This window comes from Callorhinchus milii, unplaced genomic scaffold (genome assembly GCF_018977255.1).
Source record: "Callorhinchus milii isolate IMCB2004 unplaced genomic scaffold, IMCB_Cmil_1.0 Scaffold19, whole genome shotgun sequence".
Classification (NCBI taxonomy): domain Eukaryota; kingdom Metazoa; phylum Chordata; class Chondrichthyes; order Chimaeriformes; family Callorhinchidae; genus Callorhinchus; species Callorhinchus milii.
The window spans coordinates 4,492,145-4,517,579 of record NW_024704760.1 but is presented as its reverse complement, the minus strand read 5'-3'; the positions used below and the strand labels follow the sequence as shown (position 1 = coordinate 4,517,579).

General features: G+C 39.4%; 1 protein-coding gene across 1 annotated transcript in view; it reads left to right on the top strand.

Annotated features, from left to right (window-relative positions):
* Positions 1-25,435, top strand: part of cpne5b (copine Vb) — a 123,420-nt gene that overhangs the window by 12,651 nt on the left and 85,334 nt on the right. Inside the window, exons 2-6 of the mRNA XM_007894272.1 lie at positions 6,069-6,109; positions 6,395-6,441; positions 16,288-16,391; positions 21,160-21,199; positions 21,481-21,557. Coding sequence (XP_007892463.1) covers positions 6,069-6,109; positions 6,395-6,441; positions 16,288-16,391; positions 21,160-21,199; positions 21,481-21,557 — 309 coding nt within the window. The remainder of the gene's footprint in view (positions 1-6,068; positions 6,110-6,394; positions 6,442-16,287; positions 16,392-21,159; positions 21,200-21,480; positions 21,558-25,435) is intronic.

Here is a 25,435-nt window from a genome sequence, read left to right as displayed (position 1 = left end):
TCTCATTACCTCGTGGGCTGTGGGATTGACTGACTGAGAATTGATGACGAAACCTGTTCGCTCAAGATCAGTTCTGAATCGCAGGCAGCTCCGTAATTGCAGTCTGTTATTCCTGGGTTGGAAATAAGTCATCAGCTGCTTCATGTCAGCCTTTATTTTCAGGAAGATTTCTTCTTGCGTCGGGGAAGTTTGTCATTCAGGTTCAGCTGGAAAGAGTTAAATGGGTTCAGTGACCAATGTTTTTGGGGTCACATAGAAGCTTGGTGTAATATGGGATTGGAGTGCACCAACGCTAAGTCGCTATCTTAAATATAAATTGGAAATCTATCTACATCAGTAATCAGTCATTTTTTTCTGCAATTTATGTTATTGCATACGAGCACTCTGGAACCCTGCCCTGCGTGAGGGGCACTATACAAATTCAAGTTGTTGTTGTTATATTAGTCTATTTCCGCAGAACCTTTGGACTTGACTAGATACGATATTTTATTGTTCTAATGTTACACCAACTGGTCAGCGACTGTTTTACTGTGTTAAAAAAGCTTGCTGGGGAATGTTGACGATAAATCTTAAGACCTCGTTCAACTTCCCCCTTGACCAACTTTGAAACCCATCCATGGGCTGCATTTATTCCTATTTTTAATTCCAGTGAGCAGTAACGTAAATATGTTCATTTACTTTATGGACATTTTGTGGTCACTCTGAGGTGCTGGATAGTTAATACATGTCTTGTTTTTTGCTAGACAGTAAGTGGAGTGAATCTATGGATAGAATTTCCATCAGGATCTAGATTTAATCTATTGACAACATTTCAGTGTATCCAGAATTGATCATTCTTAAACTCTGTCTACAACTGAAGCTTGTCTTCCGCGGAGGTATTTGAGAACTACAGAAAACTGGTTTCAGAGTCGAAAGTGAATTTGGCAATTTGCCAACAACTGCACACTCTGAAATGCTCCATTAATCGAGTAAATCGAGACTCAGGTGTTTTTTTTTTACCAGACCAGATCCTCGAGAGTTAAACATCCGCTGCTCGAACATGCTCAGGAACTGGCACTGATTGGCATTAACCTAGCAGTCTTGCTCAGAAAGCCCACAGGGATAACTCGTCTAAGAAATAAGGATTCCAAGTGGACCCATTGACCTTCAAGTTCTTAGTTAGGGTATATTGTCGGATAGTGTGAAAGAGGAACTTTTCTCTGAATCAAATTCTCACCTCAATTCAGAATACTTCACGTTGACACATCATTGAAAAATGGCCCATTTCCTGTGTGCTGGCAGCTCACATCTTTTGAGCATATAACAAAGGAAAATCACCTGAGAAATGTTTAACCTTGACGTTTTCTATGGTTTAATACCTTACAATTCCACAGTGTATATAATGCCTCTTGAGATTACACTCCTGCCACTTTGCCACCAGGAAAGGTTACCCAGTAATATATAAGGTGCAAATGATTGAAATTTTGATCCCGTGCAGGATTTGGAGATGGAATTCATTCTTAAAGGCAGAACGAATGGTAGAAACAGAGCAATGAAGGTAGAAACAATTTGATGAGAGGGCAACAGTGCCCCAGTATCCCCAGTCACATTCGCTGACGCTAATTGATTGAATTTGCCTTAGCTGTAAGTAAAGTGAACAGCAAAACTAAATGTAAGATGAATAAAACGGAGTCCTTATAAAACGGACATTTGGATCGAGCACACTTCTTAGTGATTTTATAACCACCCATTCATTCATTAATTCTTCCGTATGATTGCTGCCTTTGGCGCAACTGTTTTTTTTAACGTCCTCAGCTATCCAGGAAAATGTGTAGGTACTCAGCAAGCATCAATTTTCAAGGCTCTTGTCCACACCAAAAAACACCATTCACATTCTAGCACCTCTATCTATCTCTCTGATTATTTCCTGCCCCGAAATAAAATTGTTCACTCACTCCATGGCTGTTTGTGGGTCATTGCTGTGCGCGACTGGCTGTTGCATTTCACCCACAAAGTATACACAGTCAATATACTTTACATGTGTGCTGTGAAGCTCTTTGAGAGGTCACAATTATGTGATAAGGCGTTATATCAAATACAAGTGTTATTATCATTATACTACATGCTTAATCTTTGGAACTCCCTTCCTCTGACACTCCATCTCGCACCATCTCTGTCTGTCTTAAAACCAACTTCTTCGACTGCAACTTTGGACACCTCTCCTTTTCCTCTCCTCCCCTCTCCCATGCTCTGCGCCCTACCTCATTTGTAAAGCGCTCTGAGGCATTATTCCACATTAAAAAAACAATATACAAGTGCAAGCTTGAAACAAAATTGATTTACCAGCGTGAATCATGCCATATTCTTCAAAAGACAAAATTGTCATGCTATTGCCCTCGCTGGAAAGGAAAAGACGTTTCAATGATGAGACGTTTACATTCGGTTATAAAGGGATTCAAGAGCGAGATAAATAGCTAATATGATGAATAATGCAGATTGAACAAAGTAATGAAAGTAAGTGAATGGACAGTTGTTTATCATCAAAGCTTATCTGGTTTCAGAAAAAAAATGCTGTTTTTTAATATTAATTTTAAATTTGCATTTAATACACAGCGGGAAGAGCATAATTCAGATAATTTCAAATTATAATGTTCTTTTGGGAATGTTGAACAGTACACCTCTAAGCACTTATTTTTAATATCTGCAAATAAAGCAACAGGTAGTATCACCGAGCTCATTACATGGCTTCCATTATTGAGCCGTGAACAACCAATTCATACAACTATTTATAGTTGAGCAATTCAAGAACATTGTGATGAATATGTGTTTAATGTGTGGCGTGGGATGATCTGAAGCATCACTACATGGTGCCAGTGCAGAAGGAAGAAGCTGATACCACAAGCTCTAAATTTGAAGCTCTGTTCACATTTAATACAGAAATGTTAGTTAATTTGATGAGGGGAGCTTTTGGTGTCTCAACAGTGCTGTGAAATTTGTTGCTGCTTGCCTTGGCTTGCATCAGATTCAATTTTGAAAACCTTTTCATATGACTATGAAACAAGTTCATAATACCAGTCCACAACATCTGCCCTCTGGGAATGAAACTTGTGTCTGCCACAAAGCAATTTTCCATGATGTATTTTAACGTTGTAGATCTAGTTCTGAAGATCACAAGATTGCTTTGGATGAAGAAAGCCCTTAGGCCTATCTGATCTCATCCTTCCAGAATACCGACCCTATCATCCTTTCATCACAGCTTTGAGCAGTTTATTAAATGAGTTAGTGTTATGATCTCAACCACCCTTAATAGCAACCTGTTCCAATCATTAACTACCCTCCAAGTGAACAATACAGGACTTCAAGCAATAGTTGTTGCATATGCAGCCACCATTTTGCTTCGCCCACAAAATATGCAGGCAATTCACTTTGCAATATATTCTGTAAAGCGCTTTGACTTGATAAGGAGCAGTATCAAATGCAAGGATTAATATTATTATTTATTGGACCATTAATGGAGAGCAAAATATATTGGATTTATTTTGCTCTCCATTAATCCAACTCAAGTCCAAACCACTGCACTGCAGCTCTCAGACCAATGGAGACAATAATCTATCGGAATTCAAAGCTAGAATCTCTGGTATTCAATAGTTAACATTTCATGGACATCAACAAAACATTACCAGAGGAGAGAACAGCAATAAATAAACTAATCCTAACTCTAACTCTAAATTCCATAACACAATCCTATCAAGCAAAATTAAGTAACGTTAAACATCCAGAACAATAAAGCAGTCAATTAAAATTTCAATTAACATTGCAAACTCCAGGCACAATGCAATAAAATGATGATCCACAGTGCCACCTGAGTCAGATGATTGTAGATTCAAAAACAGAAGATTGTAGGTTCAACCTCACTTTGGCACATTGGACTCACAAATGTCTAACCTTGCGTTCCAATGCAGTGTTTTCGGTGAACTGCATTGTCACTGGTGTTGCTCTTCGGAAGAGAAGTTAATCCGAGGTCCCATCTCGGTTGACGTTAAAGTTCCCATGGCACTATTCCAAAAAAGAAAGGATTATCTCCCCATGCCCTGGCCAACAATCCCCCAGATAAAATTGATCATTCACTTCACGGCTGTTTGTGGGACATTACTGTGCACAAACTGGTTGCCTCCTTCACTTACCAAACATCAGTCTACAAAATTCACCAAAATGCCAAATCCACCACTTTATAATATATCCTGTGAAGTGCTTTCAGATGTTATCCTGATGTGAAAGGCACTATATCAAATGCAAGGATAGTGTATTATTAAAATGCACTTTGATACTTTCTGTTTTGTGGCTTGACTTCCATTCATCAGTGACTGGACTTATTTTTTGCTGTCACCACATTTTAGCTAAGAAGGAACATTGATTCGAACCTATGGGTGGTTTACAGTTGAAGGTGTGGGAGGCTGTTGTAACAAACAGAAACTGACTAATTTGATGCACATGAATTACATTTCTTAACTGGCATAATGTGGTTGATTTCCCCCTTCGCAGTCATACCGCAATCTAAGATCTACTGAATGCACACTGAACGTAATCAGATACGCTTAACATTGCTCACATCAAGCTTCACGGGGCTGCGTTATTTATTTAGAACAATGCAGTGAAGAGATTTCAATTACAATTGTTGATGTTTGTTTTGAAACTCTTTAGTTTCTATTTAAATCAATGTTGTGTGAAGGTACCGTCTAAATGCTGTCAAGCACTAAGTAAAAAATTGATCGTAAGCATTCGTCAACAAAGTGCACAGTCGCTAGCTAGGCTTTACAGTAAATCCCATGAAAATCTCTGAGACATCCCTTGATGTGAAAGGCGTTGTATTAAATGCAAGGATTATTTATTATAATTTACTGAATGCTGTTGTCAGTAAGCAAATTGAAAATGCGGAACTTGACAGGTTACAGGAAAATGGTAATAAGTTGGCAGCAGGGAGGAGAATAAGAGGATGCAGATAACAGTGCCCCTATTGCAGAAACTCTTTGAATGTTCTAATCAATCAGTGGATACGATGTGCTCAGAGCCCTTTGCAATTGTAATACCATTTGATTATGTTTTGATGAAATGTTCTATTCAAAGTGTAAAATATAGTCCATTTAAAACCCAATGGTGAAAACCTGCTGAGATCTCTCTTTCGCTGTCAGATTGCCAAAGATGCTGTTGTACTACATTGTGCAACGGATTAGCAATGGATATAAAAAATAAAGACACACTAGGCTTTCCCAAACGCCGCAAAATAGTGTCATAGTGAAGCAAAAGCTTTGATTCCTGTTCAGGTGGATGTTAAAGGTCCCATGAAACTCTTTGTAAAGAGGAGGGAGTTTCTTCCCTGGTGTCCTGGCTAACAATCTGTCCGCATAGAGAAGAAGTCAATTGCTTCATGGCCGTTAGTGGTACATTGCTGTGCGCAAATTGGCTGCTTTGTTCACCAACAAAATACGCAGTCATTACATTTTAGACACGGTAACTCTTTGAGACGTCTTCCTGACGTGTAAGGCGCTACATCAAACGTATGGATTTTTGTTTTATTTTTAAAAGTTATAGAATGTTCATGCGTTAATAGGAGTTCAGTGTTCAGACAGTTGGTGTCTTCAATGTCCGGAGCCAATTATAATATTAATAGTAATTCTTGCACCTGATATAGCGCCTTATCAGGTTGTTGAGATGTCTCAAAGCGCTGCACAGAATCTACTGTAAAAGGGAATTGACTATATATTTTGCGGGTGAAACGCAGCAGCCAATCTCGCATTTGTCATCATCAGTTAGATGGATAAGATGCAATTTGTAGGCTCATGGTTGTTTCCAAGTTTGGTTTTAAGTGCCCACCTGTGGCTGTGTTTTCAGCCACCACACCCCAAACCTCTGGAACTCCCTGATTCAATCTCTCCGCATCGCCAGCATCGATTTTCATGCAAGTTTCATATTCCATGCATTTTTTAGCCGGGTTTTGGTATTGGAAAGAAATATCCCCGGTTATCCTAGTACAGCTTGCGGTCTGGTCTTCCAGCAAATATAATTTACATTTCTTTTCCCTCTCCCCTCAGGAATCTTTTGGATAAAGACACGTTCTCCAAATCTGACCCATGTAAGTATCCAAGCTTTTTAGCTGTGACTTTAAAACTTGTTAAAAATGCTTTTCAAAATTGCCATACGCATTCGTTCAGCTGATCGAACTGATGTCTTCAAAACAGTTTAGCAACTAAAATGTATATCTCTTCAGATATGGCATGTTGCTGAATTACCTTAGATCTCTGCAAAGGTATTCTCACTGCTGTCTTGGTTTACTGGCTCTGAAGATACTTTTTTCAGAGTTGCTCCTCTGGTATATGTTCTCTTCTCTTAAAAGATGCAACTTTTTGTTTTTTTGCAGTGTGCGTTCTGTATGTCCAGGGAATAGAGACGAAACAGTGGAGGGAGGTAAGCGAGAACCGTCTCTTTATTGTTGTTGCGTTGTGCATCTCACGGTATCAATAATGATCGTGACATTTGAAATAACACATAGTCGAGACTCTTCAAAGCGCTTCACAGGATTTGCTGGGAATTGGAACGACTGTGCAGTTTGTTGGCGACTGGGGACTTTGCTGTGGGCAGACTGTCTGCTGCGTTCGCCTATAAAATACAGGTTACAGCAACTCCCGTGCTTCGAGACGTCCTCTTGATGTGATTATTATTATTACTATGCGATAAACAAACCACCTGAGGGGGCTGAAAATTTAATCTGCATTCAGGGCAGTTTCATATTGTTTGGGGCTTAGTGTTAGCTCTGTGGATGGTGGATTGAAGTCAACCCAAAATCCTTCTAACCACAGCGGGTGTAAACTATCATAAAGGAGATTAGGCAAGTGCTGGCTTATACCCCTGTGGATTTAATTAAATGGATATAATTCAATGTGAACATCAAGGAGGGTGGAGGAGGCAATGATTTAGATTTGCTGTACCTTTATTGTTGATGGAAAATAGAAGGTACATCCACATTGGGAGATATTGTTTCAACCCAGAAATCGCAGAACAACACATTGTCTTTCAAGGCAACAAATCCAATTCTCAAAAGGATTAAGCAGAGCGAGTTTTCCTGGCGGACTTATTCCCAACTCTCAAAGCTTTACTGAAATTGGGCTCCCTCCATTTCAACCTTGGCTCCCGATGATAGTTAGGCCAACTGCGTAGAGGGAATGGAGGAAATATTTGCCTGGTCCCATTCTCTGTTTGCATCGGAGTTTATCATATCCCCCATTAGTGGCATCGGTTCCTGAAGTGAATGTTCTATAGCTTTGCAGTGAAAAACAGCCTTTGATCACAAGAGAAGGAAGCATCACAAGCCAAGAGGCAGAAGTTAACCTCTTACTCTAAGCGTGACTTTTCTTCAAACAAGCTTCTCTCATAACACAGCCTTTGGTATTTTAACAGAAGATTTGTTTAAAGAAAGAGTTTATATCCACTTCTTTTAAATCGATTGCACAGTAATGGGCCAAGTTCTGTTGTAATAGGGCAACAAATCAGAGAGTATTTCAGAAGATTGCTTCAGAGAGTATATGCAGAGAGATTGGGTGATGCAGTGGGGGACATTAACCTCTTTCATCTCTGAAGCATGGATTTGAATCGAGTCTGAAGATATAGCGTGAGAATCCTTCCTCTCTCTCGTTCTCTCTTCCTCTCTTCTCTCTCTCTCTCTGATGCATCAAAAGGGTTTCAAATGTAATGACTATCAGCAGTCTCGATTGAGCTCATTGAAGAAAAACAGCGCTTTGTATCCTAATTTGGCCTCATGCACTAATTCCACACTCTAATTGTCAGTGCAGGGAATTAAAGATTCATACTCATACAATAGTGAGTGCAGTTCTAACAACTTGATCTAACATCAGTGCTCAGGGATGCACAAAAGTAAATGGAATAAGATCATAAGAATTGCTAGATGAAAGAAAACCAAGGTCCATCCAGTTCACTTTCCACCATCGTGGCAGTCGCATGTACACGTCATGTCATAAACTATATACTGTATCCCGAGATATTATTTCGTGAAAGAAATCTAACTAAAATTGCTTTTGAAAGAGTAGACACTTTCTGCTTCCACAGTCTCCTTAGCCGTACTGTTGCACTTTTATTGTCACCGTTCCAAAGGCAGAATTGGCAAAGTTTAAATTAGAAGCAAGAAATGCGAATGACAGTCTTTCACTTAATTGAAGTTGGCTGCTGTCACGTTTCGCTCACAAAATACCCAGTCAATTCACTTTACAGTCTATTCTGTGAAGAGCTTTTGAGAACATCTCGAAGACGTGATAAGGCGTTGTGTCAAATGCAAGGAATATTATTATTGTTACATATAAAAAAAATCAGACACAAGCTCTTGGGGGCCACTCGTGGACCTCTGAAATGAACAGGATGTATCGTTTAATGACATCCATTCCGTGTAGAATGTTTGTGACTGATGTTGTCAAAATGCGGAGTTACACTGACTCCCATGCTGGGAACTGAATGCAATCGCTGTCTGCAATCACTGGGCACAGATCATTTGCCAGGGTTGTAATGGCAGTGCAGATGCATTAGATCTGCCTCCCAGCTGCATACCCTATAGGAGGGTTCAGCCGTGTCTCTCCCCCCCTTGTCACATAGGCTTTGCGTGAATTGAAAGTGTATCGCAAGAAGAAACTGAGCCTGCAGCTGTTCTGACAGTGACTCAAGATCTTAATTACTTCTCAACCCTGAAACACAAAGGAAAGATCAGCGGTTAGTATGCAGATGTGACTGTATACGAGAGAGGATTAGTCAGTGGGGAGACTTGCGTAATCAATTTCACATCCCTTCAATCTATTCTGCTTCTGACATGGTTTATTTTTTGGATGTGTGGAGCGGGGAGGGGAGGAGGTGGTGTGGGTCGGGGGAGACAAGAGTTGAGGGTTGGTATCTGTGAATATTTTACACGGTGAAATGTTTTGTATGAGGTCTGTTGCCAAGGCAATTCTACTAGTGGGTCATTCCCTGTTGCGACAGGGATTTTTTTTTGTTTACTCTTTGGCGCAGTTATAGTACCGGAGGTTCAGAAATACGCTACTCTCACACACTCACGATTTAAAAATGTCAGTGGCTGCTCCTGAAATCATGATTTCCTATGTTTTTTGTCAATGTGCATTACAGATTCATTGCACTTCACCAAATGGGAACCTGGACCCTGGTTGATCAATGTAGTGAAAACTTTAAAAGAAAGGGTACTAAATAATTAATAATACAGCAACTTGCATTTATATAGCACCTTTCACAAAGGAGAATGTCTTGGAGCTACTCTTAATGAATGTGGTGCGATGTTGGATCCCCTGCACCCACATTAAGAAATAGATAGACATAGATTTGTTAGTTCAAGGTATTCGGGGATATGGGGCAAAGGGGGGTAACTGGATTTGAGTTACAGATTAGCCATGATCTTATAAAATGGCGAAAGAGGCTCGAGTGGCTGAATAGCCTACACCTGTCTTCTATGTTTCTATGTTTCTATGCCCAGATAGGTGACGTGACTAGGTGAGGTGGAAGAGTTAGGTTTAAACGTGGGGTTTAAAGTCAGACCAGGAGCGAGAGACTGAGGGATGGAGGCATAGAGATCCAAAGGTGAAAGGGATAGTGATTGAAATAATCCTCTCATTTGAAGGAGTGCTTGATCGTGGGCTGGGAGGATGGTAGGATGGGAATTCAGAAAGGATGAGATCAAATGGAATGAAAAGTCTTCTTATCGCGAACCAACCTTGTGAAAGATCTCTTGATCTTGTCCTCTTTAAGCCTTCCATTTTGGCGCTGTGGCAAAAGTACGAGGCAATAAAAATGGATTAAATTATGGGTTTGGGTGCTACCGAATTTTACTAAGTCATAGACTTTGGTATTAACATGTTGATGTATAATAATAACATTGTCTCTTAATTACTTTCCCTTTCCCCTGGCTCCCCCGGGCGTCTGTGTGGAGACTATAAGCATTCTTGTAAATTACTATCTGGGTCTCTGTGTGAAGATGGTACATTGATGGTGATTTCCCTGCTTGGATCTCAGATTTGTTTTATAACCTGCTCAGCTGAAGTCTCTCTGCAGATTTAGAGCAGCAATAATAAAGCTGTCTTTGGCTACGTTCCTTGAGAGCCCACCAGAGGCACTGAAACGAATGGAAAATCTTGGAACCAAAACAAAAACCTGAAACCCCTTAAAAACAATGTAATCAAATACAAATAATGGACTTGTGCTCGTGCTGTAAGCTATAATTGAGCTCAACTGTTTTGATTGATTTAACCTAGGTGGTCTCTGTCAATCAACTTTGCTCCATTATATAACCTATTGCACGTTTTATTGCTTCTCAGTGAGCGCTGTTAAATGCGCTCGGTCAAAGGTTGATGCAGCCAAACCCACATTAAAGGTGGCATATATGTAAAATAGCCAGTGACAGATCTAAAAACGTTAGTTTCGGAGGAACTTGTTCATGTAGAGGGTGGTGAGATTGTGGACCTCGCTGCCAGAGCCTGTGGTTGAAGCAAAAAAAAAGCATCAAAGAATTTTAAGAGGAAGTGTGTATGAAGGAGAAGGGAAGAGGTGACAAGATCAGTTTGGATGAAGAAGGCTCTTCGGTCTGTCTGATTTCATCCCTCCAGAATATCTACCCAACCATCCTCCCAACACAGTATCAAGATACTTGTTAAATGAGTCCTGATCTAATCACCGGCACAGACTAGTTGGGCCAAACGGCCTGTTTCTGTGCTATGTCACTCTACGTAACTACCATGTTCACAAGTTTGAACTATAAAGCTCGTATAAATCATTTCAGGTACACATGTACTACCGGTTGGATGTATGTACACCACAGAAGATTTGACATTTGGTAATTACGGTACAGTATATATTTACTTGACACCAATGCAAACAGTGTCAATTTTATTCAAATATTTATCTGTCCAAATCCCCGTATGCTTCAAATAATCAAATGCTTTACTCAGGAATTTGACGCTGATAAACAATAGATTAAAAAAACACAATTAAATCCTGTGTATTTTGCTGAATTCAGGAAATAAGACATGTTCCAATCTTATCCATTGTAATTTTTCCCTCTTTATGTGGCTCTCAACTGTTTTAGCCATAATAATTTAAATACTGACAGGCTAAAGGAAATGAGGTTGAACATATATAATTCACCACTTGGTTCGAATTAATAATTAAACATTATTAAGATTTTTGAATAACTTTTTTAGTTGATTTAAAATTCACTTTTTCCATCCTTACTTTTTTTATAAACATGAATCTCATAAATCTAACGCCATCGTTCATGAATTTTTTCGGCATTGTGTTCTACCTATATGCTCATTCAATGTCAGCTATGGAAATTGACCTTACGCACCTCTGATAGAATATGTATTTTCTCCCCTCCAAGAGCAATAATATCTAAGAAATCCTTCAAATGAGACATTAAACTGAGTTCCCATCTGCCTGTTCAGGTGGATGTCAAAGATCCTATGGCACTATTCGAAAAGAGAAGGGAATTTCTCCCAGTGTCCTGGCCAAATAAAATTGGTCACTCACTCCATGGCTGTTTGTGGGACATTGCTGTGTGCAATTGTGCTGCCGAGTTTGCCTACCAATATACAGTCACTCCATTTCACAGTAAATTCTGTGAAGCGCTTTGAGACTTACTTGGGATATGATAAGGCGCTACACCAAATGCAAGGATTACTGTACGGAATATGTGGTCCATAGACTTTTCCAGAGACACTTTGTAAACAGAACTGTGTTCAATTATTTTTGTTATGGTTTGGGTGATTCGCTGAGCCTTCAACTAAATGCTGCGATCTAAAGTCTTGGAGCCACCTGATACTCGCTCCACACTCCTTTGACTGTTCGGGCGGACATTAAAGATCTCACGGCACTGTTTTTGAAATACATTCATAATAATTCATGGGATTAATATGCGCAGACAAAACAAAAAGTATTTTTAGCCACAAATATCGCAAGTCAACCTTTGATTCAGTGTTAATTCTGCAGCAAAAAGGATAGTTTAAATCATCACAAATCACCGCAATGCTGGAAGCGATATTATTGTTCCTCAGCATTGTGAATGAAGCATTAGTTATTAAGCTGAAAGCTTGGTTGAGTAATTCCTTTTCAAAGTAAAATTCTCTACTGCTGAGGTAAAAAACAAACCAAAATTAATATGTGGCGTGACTAATGTTGATGAGTCTAGCCTTTGGATGCCCATACAAAACCACATAACGTCCCTTTAATAGAGCTTGTTATTTTTTTCCTACAAGAAAGGAACCCTAAGCAATGCATGTGATGTGTTCCATCAGAGATGCAGAGTTTAGTGTAATAATGTCTGTTCTCAAAGGAATAATGGGCCTGGATTTAACTTGTTTGACCGTCTAACTGATCTGTCCATCGAACCAATCAACATTTTTGACAATTCCATTTAATTTAAAGATGATTTTATCATTAGAACTGGTGACGGCAAATATATAGTTTTTTTGTATAAAAAAACAACGCAGATGACATTAACATTTTATAGACAATCAGTAATTGAAGTCCAGTTGATATATTTAGAATATTTGCAATGCTAATTGGGCATAATGTGAGCAGCTTTCAAGTCTACCTATTAATTCAAACACCAGAGGTGATTAATGACATAGAATTAGTAACTGCATAATTGATGGATTTAGCGCTTAATCATGTGTAATTATAAATGCACCTGATTCAAGCTTGCCCCATGAATCCAATTCCTCCTTTGGTTGAGTGTTCACTCTGCCCCAAGCCGTTGATAGTAATGACAGAGTAATAGCCACTGGAGGACGCCTGTGGGGAATGAAAGTAGTCTAAGGTACATCAGAGAAACTTGGACTATCTGGGACTTTATTGCTTTGTGGAATCAACATTTTATTTCCCAATATACTGCTTATAAGGTAAAAAGCAGGCAGTCAAAGATACCTCCGGCTACTTGGCTCATCTTTCTTTAGTTGTGCTGTTCCATGGTTACTGACAGTGATCACTTGAGAGGCTCATTCAAGCCTTTGAACTCACAGTCTGGGCTGACTCTTGGATCCAGTGTTGGTGGAGTGCTTTTGTTGGAGGTGATGTCCTTCAGATGAGACCAAGGTCCTGTTTTGCTTGTTCAGTTGACATTGAAACCTGCAGCATCACAGAGTTTCTGCTGGTGTCCTGGCCAGTAATGCCACAGATCAAACTGATTTTTTTTACTTCACGGCTATTTGTGCAAATTGGCTGTCGCGTTTCATCGACAAAATACACAGTCTGAACAAAATGCCCGTCTTTCATTTTCTACGTAGGAAGCAGGTCTTTCACATTGTTCAGACACTCGTGTACGAGGTGACAATGTTTACCACGACAAACTCCACGCACAGATGGTTGAAACCTGTGAGAACAAATCCTATAACAAAATCCTTTAACTGGGAAGCAAACAGACGTTTAGTGATCAGACCACATAGTGGGGTGAAAAGTGCTACTTTTCATGTGATAATGATTGCACGAAAATCATTTTCTCCCCAGTCTTTATGACAGCTGTCATATAATATCTACGGTTCCATTATTTGATTGTGTGCCAGCCCATTGCCCTGCCCTATCCCTAGACCCCTTTAAGCCTCTATCATATATATACCTGCCTAGTTCCGTCTTGAAATCCACAATAGAAATATCATTATACTAATGATACTTCTATTATATTAATAATAATATACTAATAATAATCATCCTTATATCGGTATGAAACTTCATGGCTGTTTGTAGGCTGTGCGCAAATGGGTTGCTGTGTTCGCCTACAAAATACATAGTTACTACCCTTGACAGTAAAAGTCCTGTGAAGCTTTGTGATGATGTTATAAGGTGCAGTATGAGCTGTGAGGTTAAAAAAAATTCTGCAATATAGGACTGTCTCATTGTAACAGCCATCATCAGTGTTGTTAAGCAGGGCATAGAGGGGAGGGAGATGAAAAAGGTTGGGGTGGTTAGTGTTTTGGTGCAAGTACTCATGGAAAAAATAGTTTTTAAAAACATTTCCTCAGCAGGGGTGAGGACGAGCCTTTTAAAGAAAAAGAAGATTTTTGCTTTATAAAATAAGGACTAGGGGGCATCAGGCTCTAACAAAAGTGATCGTCAACTGTTCCCAAACCTCTGTGGACTGTCAGACATAAATAATTAATGTTGGTAGCATACGATTGTTTTATAGTTTCCTGCTTAGAATTTCACATCTTGCGAGTTATGGGTGCACATTGCAAAGTAGCGCATAAATTTTTACTATCGCTGATTACACTATTGATGAGACCTGATTGCTTATGTTATTTTCACCCAATATAATAGTGGCGCCAGAGATGTTGAATTGCCTTCGTATTGATAAATGCACATTGGACTCGGCTGAAGTTGATTTTTTTTTTACCATTTTAAAATGGGGAGGTGTATCCCTTTGATAAATCTGTCACAAGCACAGTGTTGAAGCTCTGTAACAGTGCGACTTGTATGAGTGACATTGATTTGATATCATCAATGTGGGTGAAACTGGACTGTGGGTGGAACTAGTCGCATTGCTACAATCAACGTAATTGATTGTAGCAATGTGTCTTCAGTTATCAAATTGGTAGATCCCACACACTGGACATCTCATATTATAATATAATATACATAAATACATAATATATATGTATTTAGAATATACATACACAAGATGACTCTATTTTTAATGTGCCTTCCTTTTGTACCAGTTTGGTAAAAACACTTGGGGTTGCTGGTTCTCTGATTGTCCAGCGCCTTGGGACATCCCCCCGAAGTGAAAGGCGCTATACAAATGTAATTTTGTTGTTGTTGTTATTGTTGTTGTTAATTGCACAGGAAATGACGCTTCCTGAAAGGACATCAGCGGCAGCCATTTCCTTTTAGAGAATCCTTCTTACGAACCGTGCACATTCGGTAGCAAACAAGAATTAACATGGTGTTAGCCATTTGGGGTTTATGGATTCAAAAGTAATTGTAGCCAGCAACAGCCTAGCCTCCCCCTTCCTTCCAAGTTGATCTGCCATTTCAAGCCTTCTCTGCCTTCCTAATTTTGTAGCACAAATATGATCTGTGCTCAGCACAACATTCATATGCTATTTATTATTTTGTTTGTTTGGCAAGAGTCAAGGCTTGGGGACCCCGGAGTACTCTTTGGGGGTAACTTGTGTCGTTTAATCAGCTAAGACCGCACATGTTCAAAGCTGCGTCGTTGCTGTCTGAGAGCTATCTACAAAGGATAAGAGGTTCCATCTGAAACCTTAGTGTTGAATAATAAATACCTTCATTAAAGCCAATCCAGGCTGCGAGTTGAAAACTAATGGTTCTACATTTGCACCATCCAGAGTGGAAAATACGACCTAACTGCACTTGATTGTTTGCCAGCCAGCTAAATTAACTTGTTTTACATTTAATTCAGTTCTGAATTTGTTGAGACATTTCATCAAGAGGCAGAAAATCAGGAGTGAAATGAACAATAGTAATATGGCTAATGCCTGATTTTTCAGGACCATTTCCATCCAAAAAAAAATAAAATCACTCAAGTTCCTTAACCAGCCCAAGGCTCTTCAGTCAGAGGGTAATTAGCGACTGGAAGAGATTGCAAGTAAATGTGGTAGAGGCCAGGACACTGGACTCATTTAAAAATCAGCTTGATTCTAATGGTAGGGGGAGAGAGGAGGAAGGATGGTTGAGATTAGGTGGGCCAAAGGGCCTTCTTCATCTGAACCAATCTTGTGATCTTTCCTATTGATTCAAGAGAATTTATTGAAGGAAAGGAGCAAGTTCTTTGCCAGTATCCTTCCTCGCCTACATTCAACAAAAGATGTTACAAACGGTGTTCATTCGTCTCATTGTGCTTGATAGGAGGTTGTTGGCACAGTTTAGCTGCCCTGTGTTTCCTCTATTCTATCACCAAACATCAAATAACTCATTGTGTGAGAAGTGCTTTCAAAACTTTCTTTGTTGAATGGTATTATTATTACTGCAAAAACTCAAGGAGATACTTTAGCACCAGGTAGATAGTTGTACCATATCTTTTATTGACTGCTATGTTGGCCTACAAATGCACAGTCACTGCATTTCACTGTGAAATCCTGTGAAGCACTTTGAGATGTCTCGACGACGTGATAAGGCTCAATATCAAATGCAAGGATTATTGTTTACTGATACGCCAGTTTAGTCGGGTGTGATATGTGCGATATCGCTTGTAAAATGTGAGCAGAGATATTAACACTGGTTCCAATTCACTTTCAGTTTGGAAGAACAGAAGTGATCGACAACACCTTAAATCCAGACTTTGTGCGGAAGTTTGTCCTAGATTACTTCTTTGAGGAACGGCAGAATCTGCGAATTGATTTGTAAGTTGCTTCTTATCCTGTATTGACTTGAAGGTGAATATTTTTGCTGTGTGTTGTGTGTATTTGTGTACGGGTGGGGTGGGGTGTGAAGAGTGACTGAGAGAGATCAGCTTGGTAACACTCTTTGAACCGTTTCACAACTCTTAGGGGGATATTCCAATCTGCGACAGGATTTACTTTTTACACGGTGTTTCAGAGTGTCCAGGATTTAGCAAGTTATTGGACTATAAACCAAAATGCCCACACTCAGCGCAATTAATCCTTTTTTTATGAAAAAAAGACATCAAGCGTTTTTGCGTTGTAATAGACAATATAGCAAAGTTCGAATGCTATTTTTTTTCTAAAGACTTGATCGTTCTCTTGTAACAAGCCTGCAACGCTACTGCAGTATTCATCATGTTGTATCCAAAGCAGATGAATATGAACTACGAATATGTAATCGTAGCTTTTATTTCTCTCTCTCTCTGTGTCTCTCTCCAAAGCGAAATGGATTTAAATTGAATTCTCTTTGATATGCAATGTCCCTGGAAGACATCGAAAGTGTTCAGCCGACTCCATAGAATGTGTAGCTCCCTCTTTATTTCTCTTTGTACTGTTATCTTGGCCGTTATATATTTCATACATTTCTGCTGAGACTGTAGTGCACCAAATAAGAAAATCTAAAAGCAGATGAGGTGCATTGTTAAACGGATTAGTTTATGAATTCCTTCACAGCTGCTTCTAACGTTCTCTCATCATCATCCAGTAATGACTTGTGATGCTTTTATCATAAGGCTTCAGGTTCTGTCTCCACAGAAAGATATCTTCAATCGATGGCCTACTTACTGGGCGCTGCCAGAGCCAGACTCTACGGAGCTCTCAATTAATGCCCGTGTGTTCCGTAATGCATGGGTTATAATAATCCTTGTGTTTAATACAGTGCCTTTTACATCCGGAGGACATCTTGCAATGCTACTGCAAAGAGTAGTGACTGAATTTGCAGGAAAACATGGCAGCTAATTTGCACACAATTACGTCCCACTAAGTGATTGAGCGATTTTATCTGAGGGATTGTTGGCTGGGACACGGGGAGGAATTCCTACCTGATAAACATTGCGGTAGCACCGAGTCGATATTAATTCCCTTTCCCATTAAGATTCCATGTCATTTCAGGCGGGCAAAAGCCTTTTTTAATTTTCATTAATACACCTTTTAAAGTGTACTAATGAACGGTGCTGTTTGACAATGAGCATCTGTAACCTTTTGTGGAATTTGTAGGTAAAGAGATGCTGTTTAATGAGGATTTTAATTAAAGTCATTTAGAAGAAAACAAAACGTGTCAATAACAAAATAGTGGACCTGAAGCCTAATTACACAGCGGTGCTGACAAATACTTGTGGTTTTCTCTCTTGTAGCTTAGAGCTTCAAGTCAATTAGTGTGATTTGTGACAATTCAGGTACCCAGGAGATACGAGTCCAGAGCAAAGATGCCCTCAATATCATCAGTCATTCCTCCTGGCATCATTCCAATAATTACACTCTCTCAAATTCCCCACTTTCTCGGTGACAAAGTAGGGATGCTCCTTGTTGAGATGATACTCTGTGGTCCCTCAGCCTTAGCTCTTTCCAACCTGAGCCTAATACTCTCCAGATTTAGGTAAGCACATTGAGGCCTTCTGGGATGAGTGTGCACAATCCATTCGAGACACAGGAGTTTCCGAGTGTAGCTGACACATGTAGAACTCTTGTCTGGTTTGGAGACTCTTAATCTTGGTGAATGTGTCAGACACTCGGCTGACCAAAGCAAATTGAGATGAACTAGCACAAAGGATCAGTCTTACAGTCGTTCGCCTGACCTTGAATGTTTGGTATCACTTCTGCGTGATTATGCCATTGCTAAAATCCTATCCTTTTGATGTGAGAAAGACCGACCAAAGACATGTGGGTGTCAGCATGGCTCAGTCGGTAGCACTCCCGACTCTGAGTCAGAAGGTCGCTGGGTTAAAGTCCCACACCAGGACTTTGAACTCGCATGTTCTAAGCTGAAACTCCATTGCAATGCTGGGGATGCCCGAAAACCTGGTCAAAGAGGTAGCTGTTAAGGCGGACTGTAAAAGCGGAAAGGAAGCAGGTGGGGCGGAAGGGCTCCAGGATGGATTCCAGAGAAATCTCAAGATCCCATCTGCCCATTCAGGTGGAAATTAATGATTGCTGGCATTTTTCCAGAGATGAGCAGAGAGTTCCTTTGGTGTCCCATCAATATTTCTCCTCCATCGAATTTCACAGATAAATAAAGATGAATTATTTTACTGTGTGTGTGGGAAGCTGCCGACACAGATTAACGACTGTTTGCCTGGGGATCTGTCAACCCACTTTTCAAAAGAATATTTAATATAAAGCACTTTGAGACGTTTGAACGTACAAAATCAAAGGCAAGAATTTATTATTTATTATCGTGGAGGTGGAAGAGAAACATTCATAGGTGCCTGAAAAGTGTTGCAAAGCAAGTTTCTCCAGCTGATCAGAAACCTGACTGGTAACGTTTATCATGAAGGCATTAAAGGCACCGTTGCATGTAAACATGCGTCAAAAAAATTGCTTCCAAGCACCACCACCACTATGCACGTGTGTCTGCGTTGCAACGTGGGTTAAGAGACCAGAATATTTCATCCATTTAAGTGTTCATTCAATCAGTGATGCCCCATGTCGTGTTGTACGAGTTAAATTTTGCAGCGAATTCAATTCATCAACCTGTAAATGGGTTGCAGTATTCACAAGACACATGGAATTATCTCTGTCCTCTTGTGTTGAAAATCTCATGATCTGGTTTCAGGAGGTGACATGCACAATAACACAGGGTGTCTGGTAATCAGATGCCTGGTTTCTGCTACGTATTGTACCAAAGCTGTTTAAGGTTATAAATTCAGCCTTTATTAAGCAGCATTTCTTGAACAGCCTCAAACCAATGTGGCTTGTTTGTAGTTTATTTTACTATCTTGTGCCAGAGGGCGTTGCTTTAATTTAATTTGAGCTCTGGGTTTCAGTAATGATCCGAGTGTAAATAAAAGCGTTCACATGTTAAAAAATGTTCACATCCTTTGCATTATTAAAGGTTCATGAGCAGATTCCAGCACTTTGAAGAGCGTAAATGGCATTTTTACATTGAGCCCAGACATAATACTAGATTCAGAGTGTTTAATTTTCTTTTGAGACTTCCATTAGTGTCCAGGTCTATAAGGCTTGTGTTTTAAAGTTCAATGCCCTATGATGTTTCTAGCTTGTTTAATTGGGTGCAAAATTACAGACGTTTACAATAGATGTGTGTAATTCTGTCATTTCATTTTGCCTCTCACTCTCAACACGTCCTCGAGCCTTACATTTCATGCCTTAACAAGTGCATCTCGTCATTATCTTCTGTCGAGAATTGTCTACGATAATTCACTAATGTTTAAATAATTGTGCAATTGCTTGAATGCGGTACAAAGACAATGTCCACAAGCTTAGTACATGCTAGCGTGAATAATGCATGACTTTGTGGGTTAGGGTAGTCGGGATGGGCGTGGGTGATACTCCCAAAGTTATTTCTGCAATAGCAATAATTAATACAATGCAATGAACAGTATAGCAATGGAAATACTGCACATTCTGAGGACTATTTGAGATACTTGAAAGTGATGATATTAAAAATAATCTTTGCATTTGCTATAGCGCCTTATCATGTCATCAGAACATCTCAAAGCATTTCGTGGGATTTACTTCACAGGATTTACTGTGAAGTATATTGACTGTGGATTTGTGGATTTTTAAACATCCCGTGATACTATTTTAAAAAAATGGAAGAGTTTTTCCTGGTGTCCGAACCAATAATCCTCCAGATAAAGTTTATCGTTCGCTTCATGGCTTTGACGGCCACATTCACCTACAATTGCACAGTCCCTACACTTTACAGTAAAATCTGTGAAGCGCTTTTGAGCCGTTTCAATGAAGTGATAAGATGCGATATCAAATGCAAGGTTGATTATTATTAATAAAATCTTGTACCACAATGATTGCACACGAATTATAGAGCTGCAATCTGCAGTTTCCTTCAGTTTGCATGAAGTAAACCAATACTCCATGAGGAAATAACACTGACTGACGAGGCACATATTAATTATTTATGATTATTATTTTAAACTGTTGCTTCCAATCTATCAGTCATGAATAATACAATAATCTTTACATTTGATATTGTGCCCAGAATGTAAAAACACCTCAAAGTGCTTAACATGCAATTGTTATAAAATCTTTATAGGCTGTATGTAGTGCACCAAATTCCAAACTCACCCTTTCCCAGTCCCCATTAGGTTCCATTGGCTCCCAGTGGATCAATTAGAAGTACCTCATTCATAAATCCCTACATACCCTGGCATCTCCCTGCCTCTTCTGATCTTCTCCTACCCCACTCCTTTGCTCACTCTCTCAGCTCACCTAACTCTCACTGCTCAATCCCCCACCCTCTCCATGCCACGCTATCTCACCCCATCTTTATTTGTCTGAGTCCTGCCTTAAAATCCACCTCTTCAATTGCTCCGATGTCCACCTTCCCTTCTTCTTTTCTCAATGTCTGACCCCTTTATTGCGCTGCGCTCTGAAACATTATCCTGTTTGAAGGATGCTAAATCCACATTGTTTTTGTTCTAGACAGATTTGGCATTAGGCAATTTGGCATCAAATTTGTACACAACAATGTCTGAACTAAACAAAACAGTTTTCTGTAGAGCTAACAGCTCTTTACTTTTCCTTGCAGGTACGATGTTGATTCTAAGAGCCCAGACTTATCTAAGCATGTAAGTATAATTTTTCGCACTTTTGGAAGACTCATTTCAATTTTAATTTGTTATTATACCCAGTTTGGTATATTCAATAAATCTTTCCCCCAAGGTTTTCTCACTTGTTCTTGCCCTTACTTAAGGAATACGGAATACAAATGCAAGTCATTACTGCTGTTCTTGTTGTGCTGTCATTATAATCATAATTCTCAGAATGCAAGTGCCAATCAGTGAATTCCACTTACTTGTTCAACGCATGTTAAATGGAGAAACTAACTTTGTGTTCTCTCCTGTTTTAGGATTTTTTGGGACAGACATTCTGTACCCTGGGAGAGATTGTGGGTTCCCCAGCCAGTCGACTGGAGAAACCGTTAATGTAAGTGGAAACAGTCGCTTGGAAATGATTTTGAACAGATACGTAAAAAAAAATTAAAAATTAAGTTTGCTGTCATAAAGTTCAGCGAGTTTTGTGCCAAGTTCAGAAGAAATCTAGTGCAGTGAAGGTGTGAGGGCCAATAATAATCATAAACCAAGGTAAAATTCCACAGAATACTGTGTACTAATAGAATTGGATGCTGTGATGGACTGATGATAGACCTTGCATTTATATTGCACCTTTCACATCGAGATGACGCCTCGATACGCTTCACAGGATATACTGTAAAGTGTAGTGACCGTGTACCTTGAGGTAGGTAACATCTTGGAGGACTTAAAGGGGAAGGAAATGACCAATTTTATTTGGGGGATTGTTGGTCAGGTCAAAGAGACTGTGCAAGTCTTCAACGATTTGTTTAAGTTCAAAGCCTGGGAGGTTCAACTCCTTTGCACTGCACTTTCCTGGTCACTGTAAGTGAGAATATAATTCAATTCCTGCATTCAGATGTGGATCTGGTGTGTTGCCATATCTACGTTTGACAGACGCCAGGACTTGAAATCGCCTGAACGCATGCAGAGGTAAAATGACGGATGACGCAGAATTTCAGGATTTTAAAAAAAAAAAGGAAATTGTTGAAATGGAACCTTCTGCCTATAAAGCATTCAGATTCCCACAATCTAACGATCCTCTATCCGTAGAGAATTTCTCTGGCTGCTCAAGGTAGTAATTGTAGCTTCAGCAGAACGAGAATAATCTGAAATCTTGGAATAATGATCAGCTTTACTCTAGAGGGTTTGTTGGAGGGAATGTATGATTTACTTTAAAATCCTTTAAAAGGCCTTTAAAACCCGCCATGTATTTAATTCATGCAAATTTATTTAACATGATAAATCGAGCTTTACAGCTGATAATGTAAACCTCTGAACAAAAATGTTAAAAACGACCAAATGTGTACAGTACTTCGTCGGGGAAGGTTTTTTTTTACTAAATATTACAGAAAGAACATACATTAATCTAAGTCTTGACGGGAGGATGACTGATTGTATTTGAAATAGCTTATTGTGCTATTATGGAGGTGAGAAAGACAAAATGTGTAGAGCAAGTCAGTCCCACCTTAAAGATTTTGATACTGACTCAAACATTTCCTTAGTTTACAGATACAAAACATCTAATGTCACAATTAACTTTTCAGCTCAATTACAACCCCCTGTATTTTCTTTCCTCATTTACTGCAATCACACGTATACACTCTGGTTCACTTTCCCCCCCAGAGCAGCACTTCTAAGCAACTGACTTGACCCAAGGTGCTTGTGATGTGATATTCTGTTGCTTTTGGTCAAACCATTCCCATTGAATTGCTTTCTCTGCCGGGCTCGTCCACCCAGAAACTCTTGCAAGAATGTACCTAGTGCCATCTGGTCTTTGGCCTCACATCTAATTGACTGGTAACACCTTTGACACCAACCTGCCCAAAATGTCCATTTCTTGTTTGGATCACCTACAAAATACACGGTCACTACACTTTACAGGATATCCTGTGAAGCACTTTGAGGCATCCTCCTGGCACGAATAATAATAATAATCCTTGCATTTGATATAGCGCTTTTCACGTCGGGAGGACGTCCCAAAGCGCTTCACAGAACACACTGTAAAGTGAATTGACTGTATATTTGTGGGCGAACGCAGCAGCCAATTGCGCACAGCAATGTCCCACAAACAGTCGTAGATTGAAAATGACCAATTTATTATTGTTTTTTGTTTTGGAGGGATTATTATTAGGCGTGAGGAGTAAGGAAACTTGCCCAAGGTTTCGAAAAGGTGCTATATGAAATGCAAGGATTATTATTATTTGTTATGGCACTCATTGATATGTTCCTGGAAACTAATCAGTATGAATTTTTACTTCTCGCAAAGGGAAGAGTATTCCTCCTGGTTTCCTGGCTGACAGTCCTACAGATAAATTGACCGTTTACTTCATAGATGTTTGTAGGATATTCATGTGTGTAAATTGGCTGCCGGATTTACTTAAAGATTTGCCCAAAAGTTGCAATCGAAAATCACGCCAAAGGGAATTAACAGGAAATAGAACCTTAATAGTTTCACATTGAATTTCTGATTTAACTGCAATTCACAGCAATTTCTGAGTTAATGCCAGACTGGTAGCACTTTACTGCTATTACGCTAATCAACATTAAAAGGACTTGCTGCTCAAATGTGTTTGCTTCAGCCTGAAATCTGAAAGGAGACGTGGTTTGGATAAGCATTAAATTCAGGCTTAGGTTTCAGACTGCACCATTAGATGTCACTCATTGATTGATTGATTGATTGATTGATTGATTCATACATACATACATACATACATACATACATACATACATACATACATACATACATACATACATACATACATACATACATACATACATACATACATACATACATACATACATACATACATACATACATACATACATACATACATACATACATACATACATACACACGGCAACTGTTTAATGAGAGTTACTTTAAGAAACTTGTAAGTGTAGTTATGGATTGCTTTGCGATGTCAGAGTGAGAGTCTTTGATCTGATCGCACGTTGACTAAGATCGGAAATCTTCCAGTTAGTATCCCTGAGGGAGGAGAGGAATGAAGAGAGAATGAGCCCTGAGGAAGAGAGAGGTGGCAAACGGTCCCGTTGACTGAAATCCCAGCTTGTCTTAGCCTGTAAGATCATTTTGTCTTGTATTTAAAGGTTGGCCAGCATTGTGGCAAATTCTTCGGTTCAGCACTAATTTCGAGGCTGTTTTTCACCACTGTTACTAATAAGACCAAGTTTCCTAATTAAAATGAAATGACAAACTTTGCGACATTAAATTTTAAGACAAGATAACCAGACAGGCTAAAACCTTACATCTCACTCACAATGCGAAAGTAAATTGTCCTACAAAGGAAAAGGATGCAAATAAAGTCTCCTCAAACAAAAAAATTGGTATTGAAAAGTTTAAACAATAATAATCCTTGCTTTTGATAGTGTGCCTTTCGCACAAGGAGCACTCCTATGATTTAAACTGTAAAGTGTAGTGACTGTGTATTCGTAGGTGAATGTGGCAACCAACGTGTGAACAACAATGTCCCACAAATTGCCATGATATGACTGACCAATTTTATCTGAGAGATTGTTGTCCAGGACACCGAAAGAAACTCACTTTTCTTTTCGGGTCCGAACTATGGGATCTTTAACTCCCACGTGAACAGGCACAGATCAGATGGATGTGTATTGGAGAGGTGTTTTAAGAACATCTTTAGGCTGAATTCCCAAATCCATGTAAGAACAATTTCAATTAGCGGCACGTTTCCATAGCAATTTGTCACTGAAGGGTAGTCAGCGAGTGCGGTAGCACTTTGGGAAAGGAATGTTTGTACATGATGTGTCGTGTCAAATGTGATCACAATTTCTTCTACCCTGCAGTGACAAATCACTTTACTTAATAGAATATTCATTCTTGTGTGTAGAAAATCTGTCAAATTATAGAAACTTGGTTATTTCCTGCTGCAGGAATGTAAGCAAATGTGTTTCATTCCAGAGGTCATATCCCACTCCCCAGGGTTAGTTGTGTTATGTTCCATCAGTTCTTATCCAGCCTGCTAGGTTGGCTGCTTCACCAGGACAAAATAAAATACCAGTGGGAGGGCAAAATAAAATACCACTGCCCAGTTTGTCCCACTGTTACGATTGCAGAGGAGTGTTGTAATATAAAAGCAACATTTTGCCCAGAGAGTTGTTACGGTCTGGAATTCACCACCAGAAAGGGTGCCTGAGGAGGATTCAACAGTAACGTTCAAAAGGGAATTGGATCGGTACATAAAATTGAAA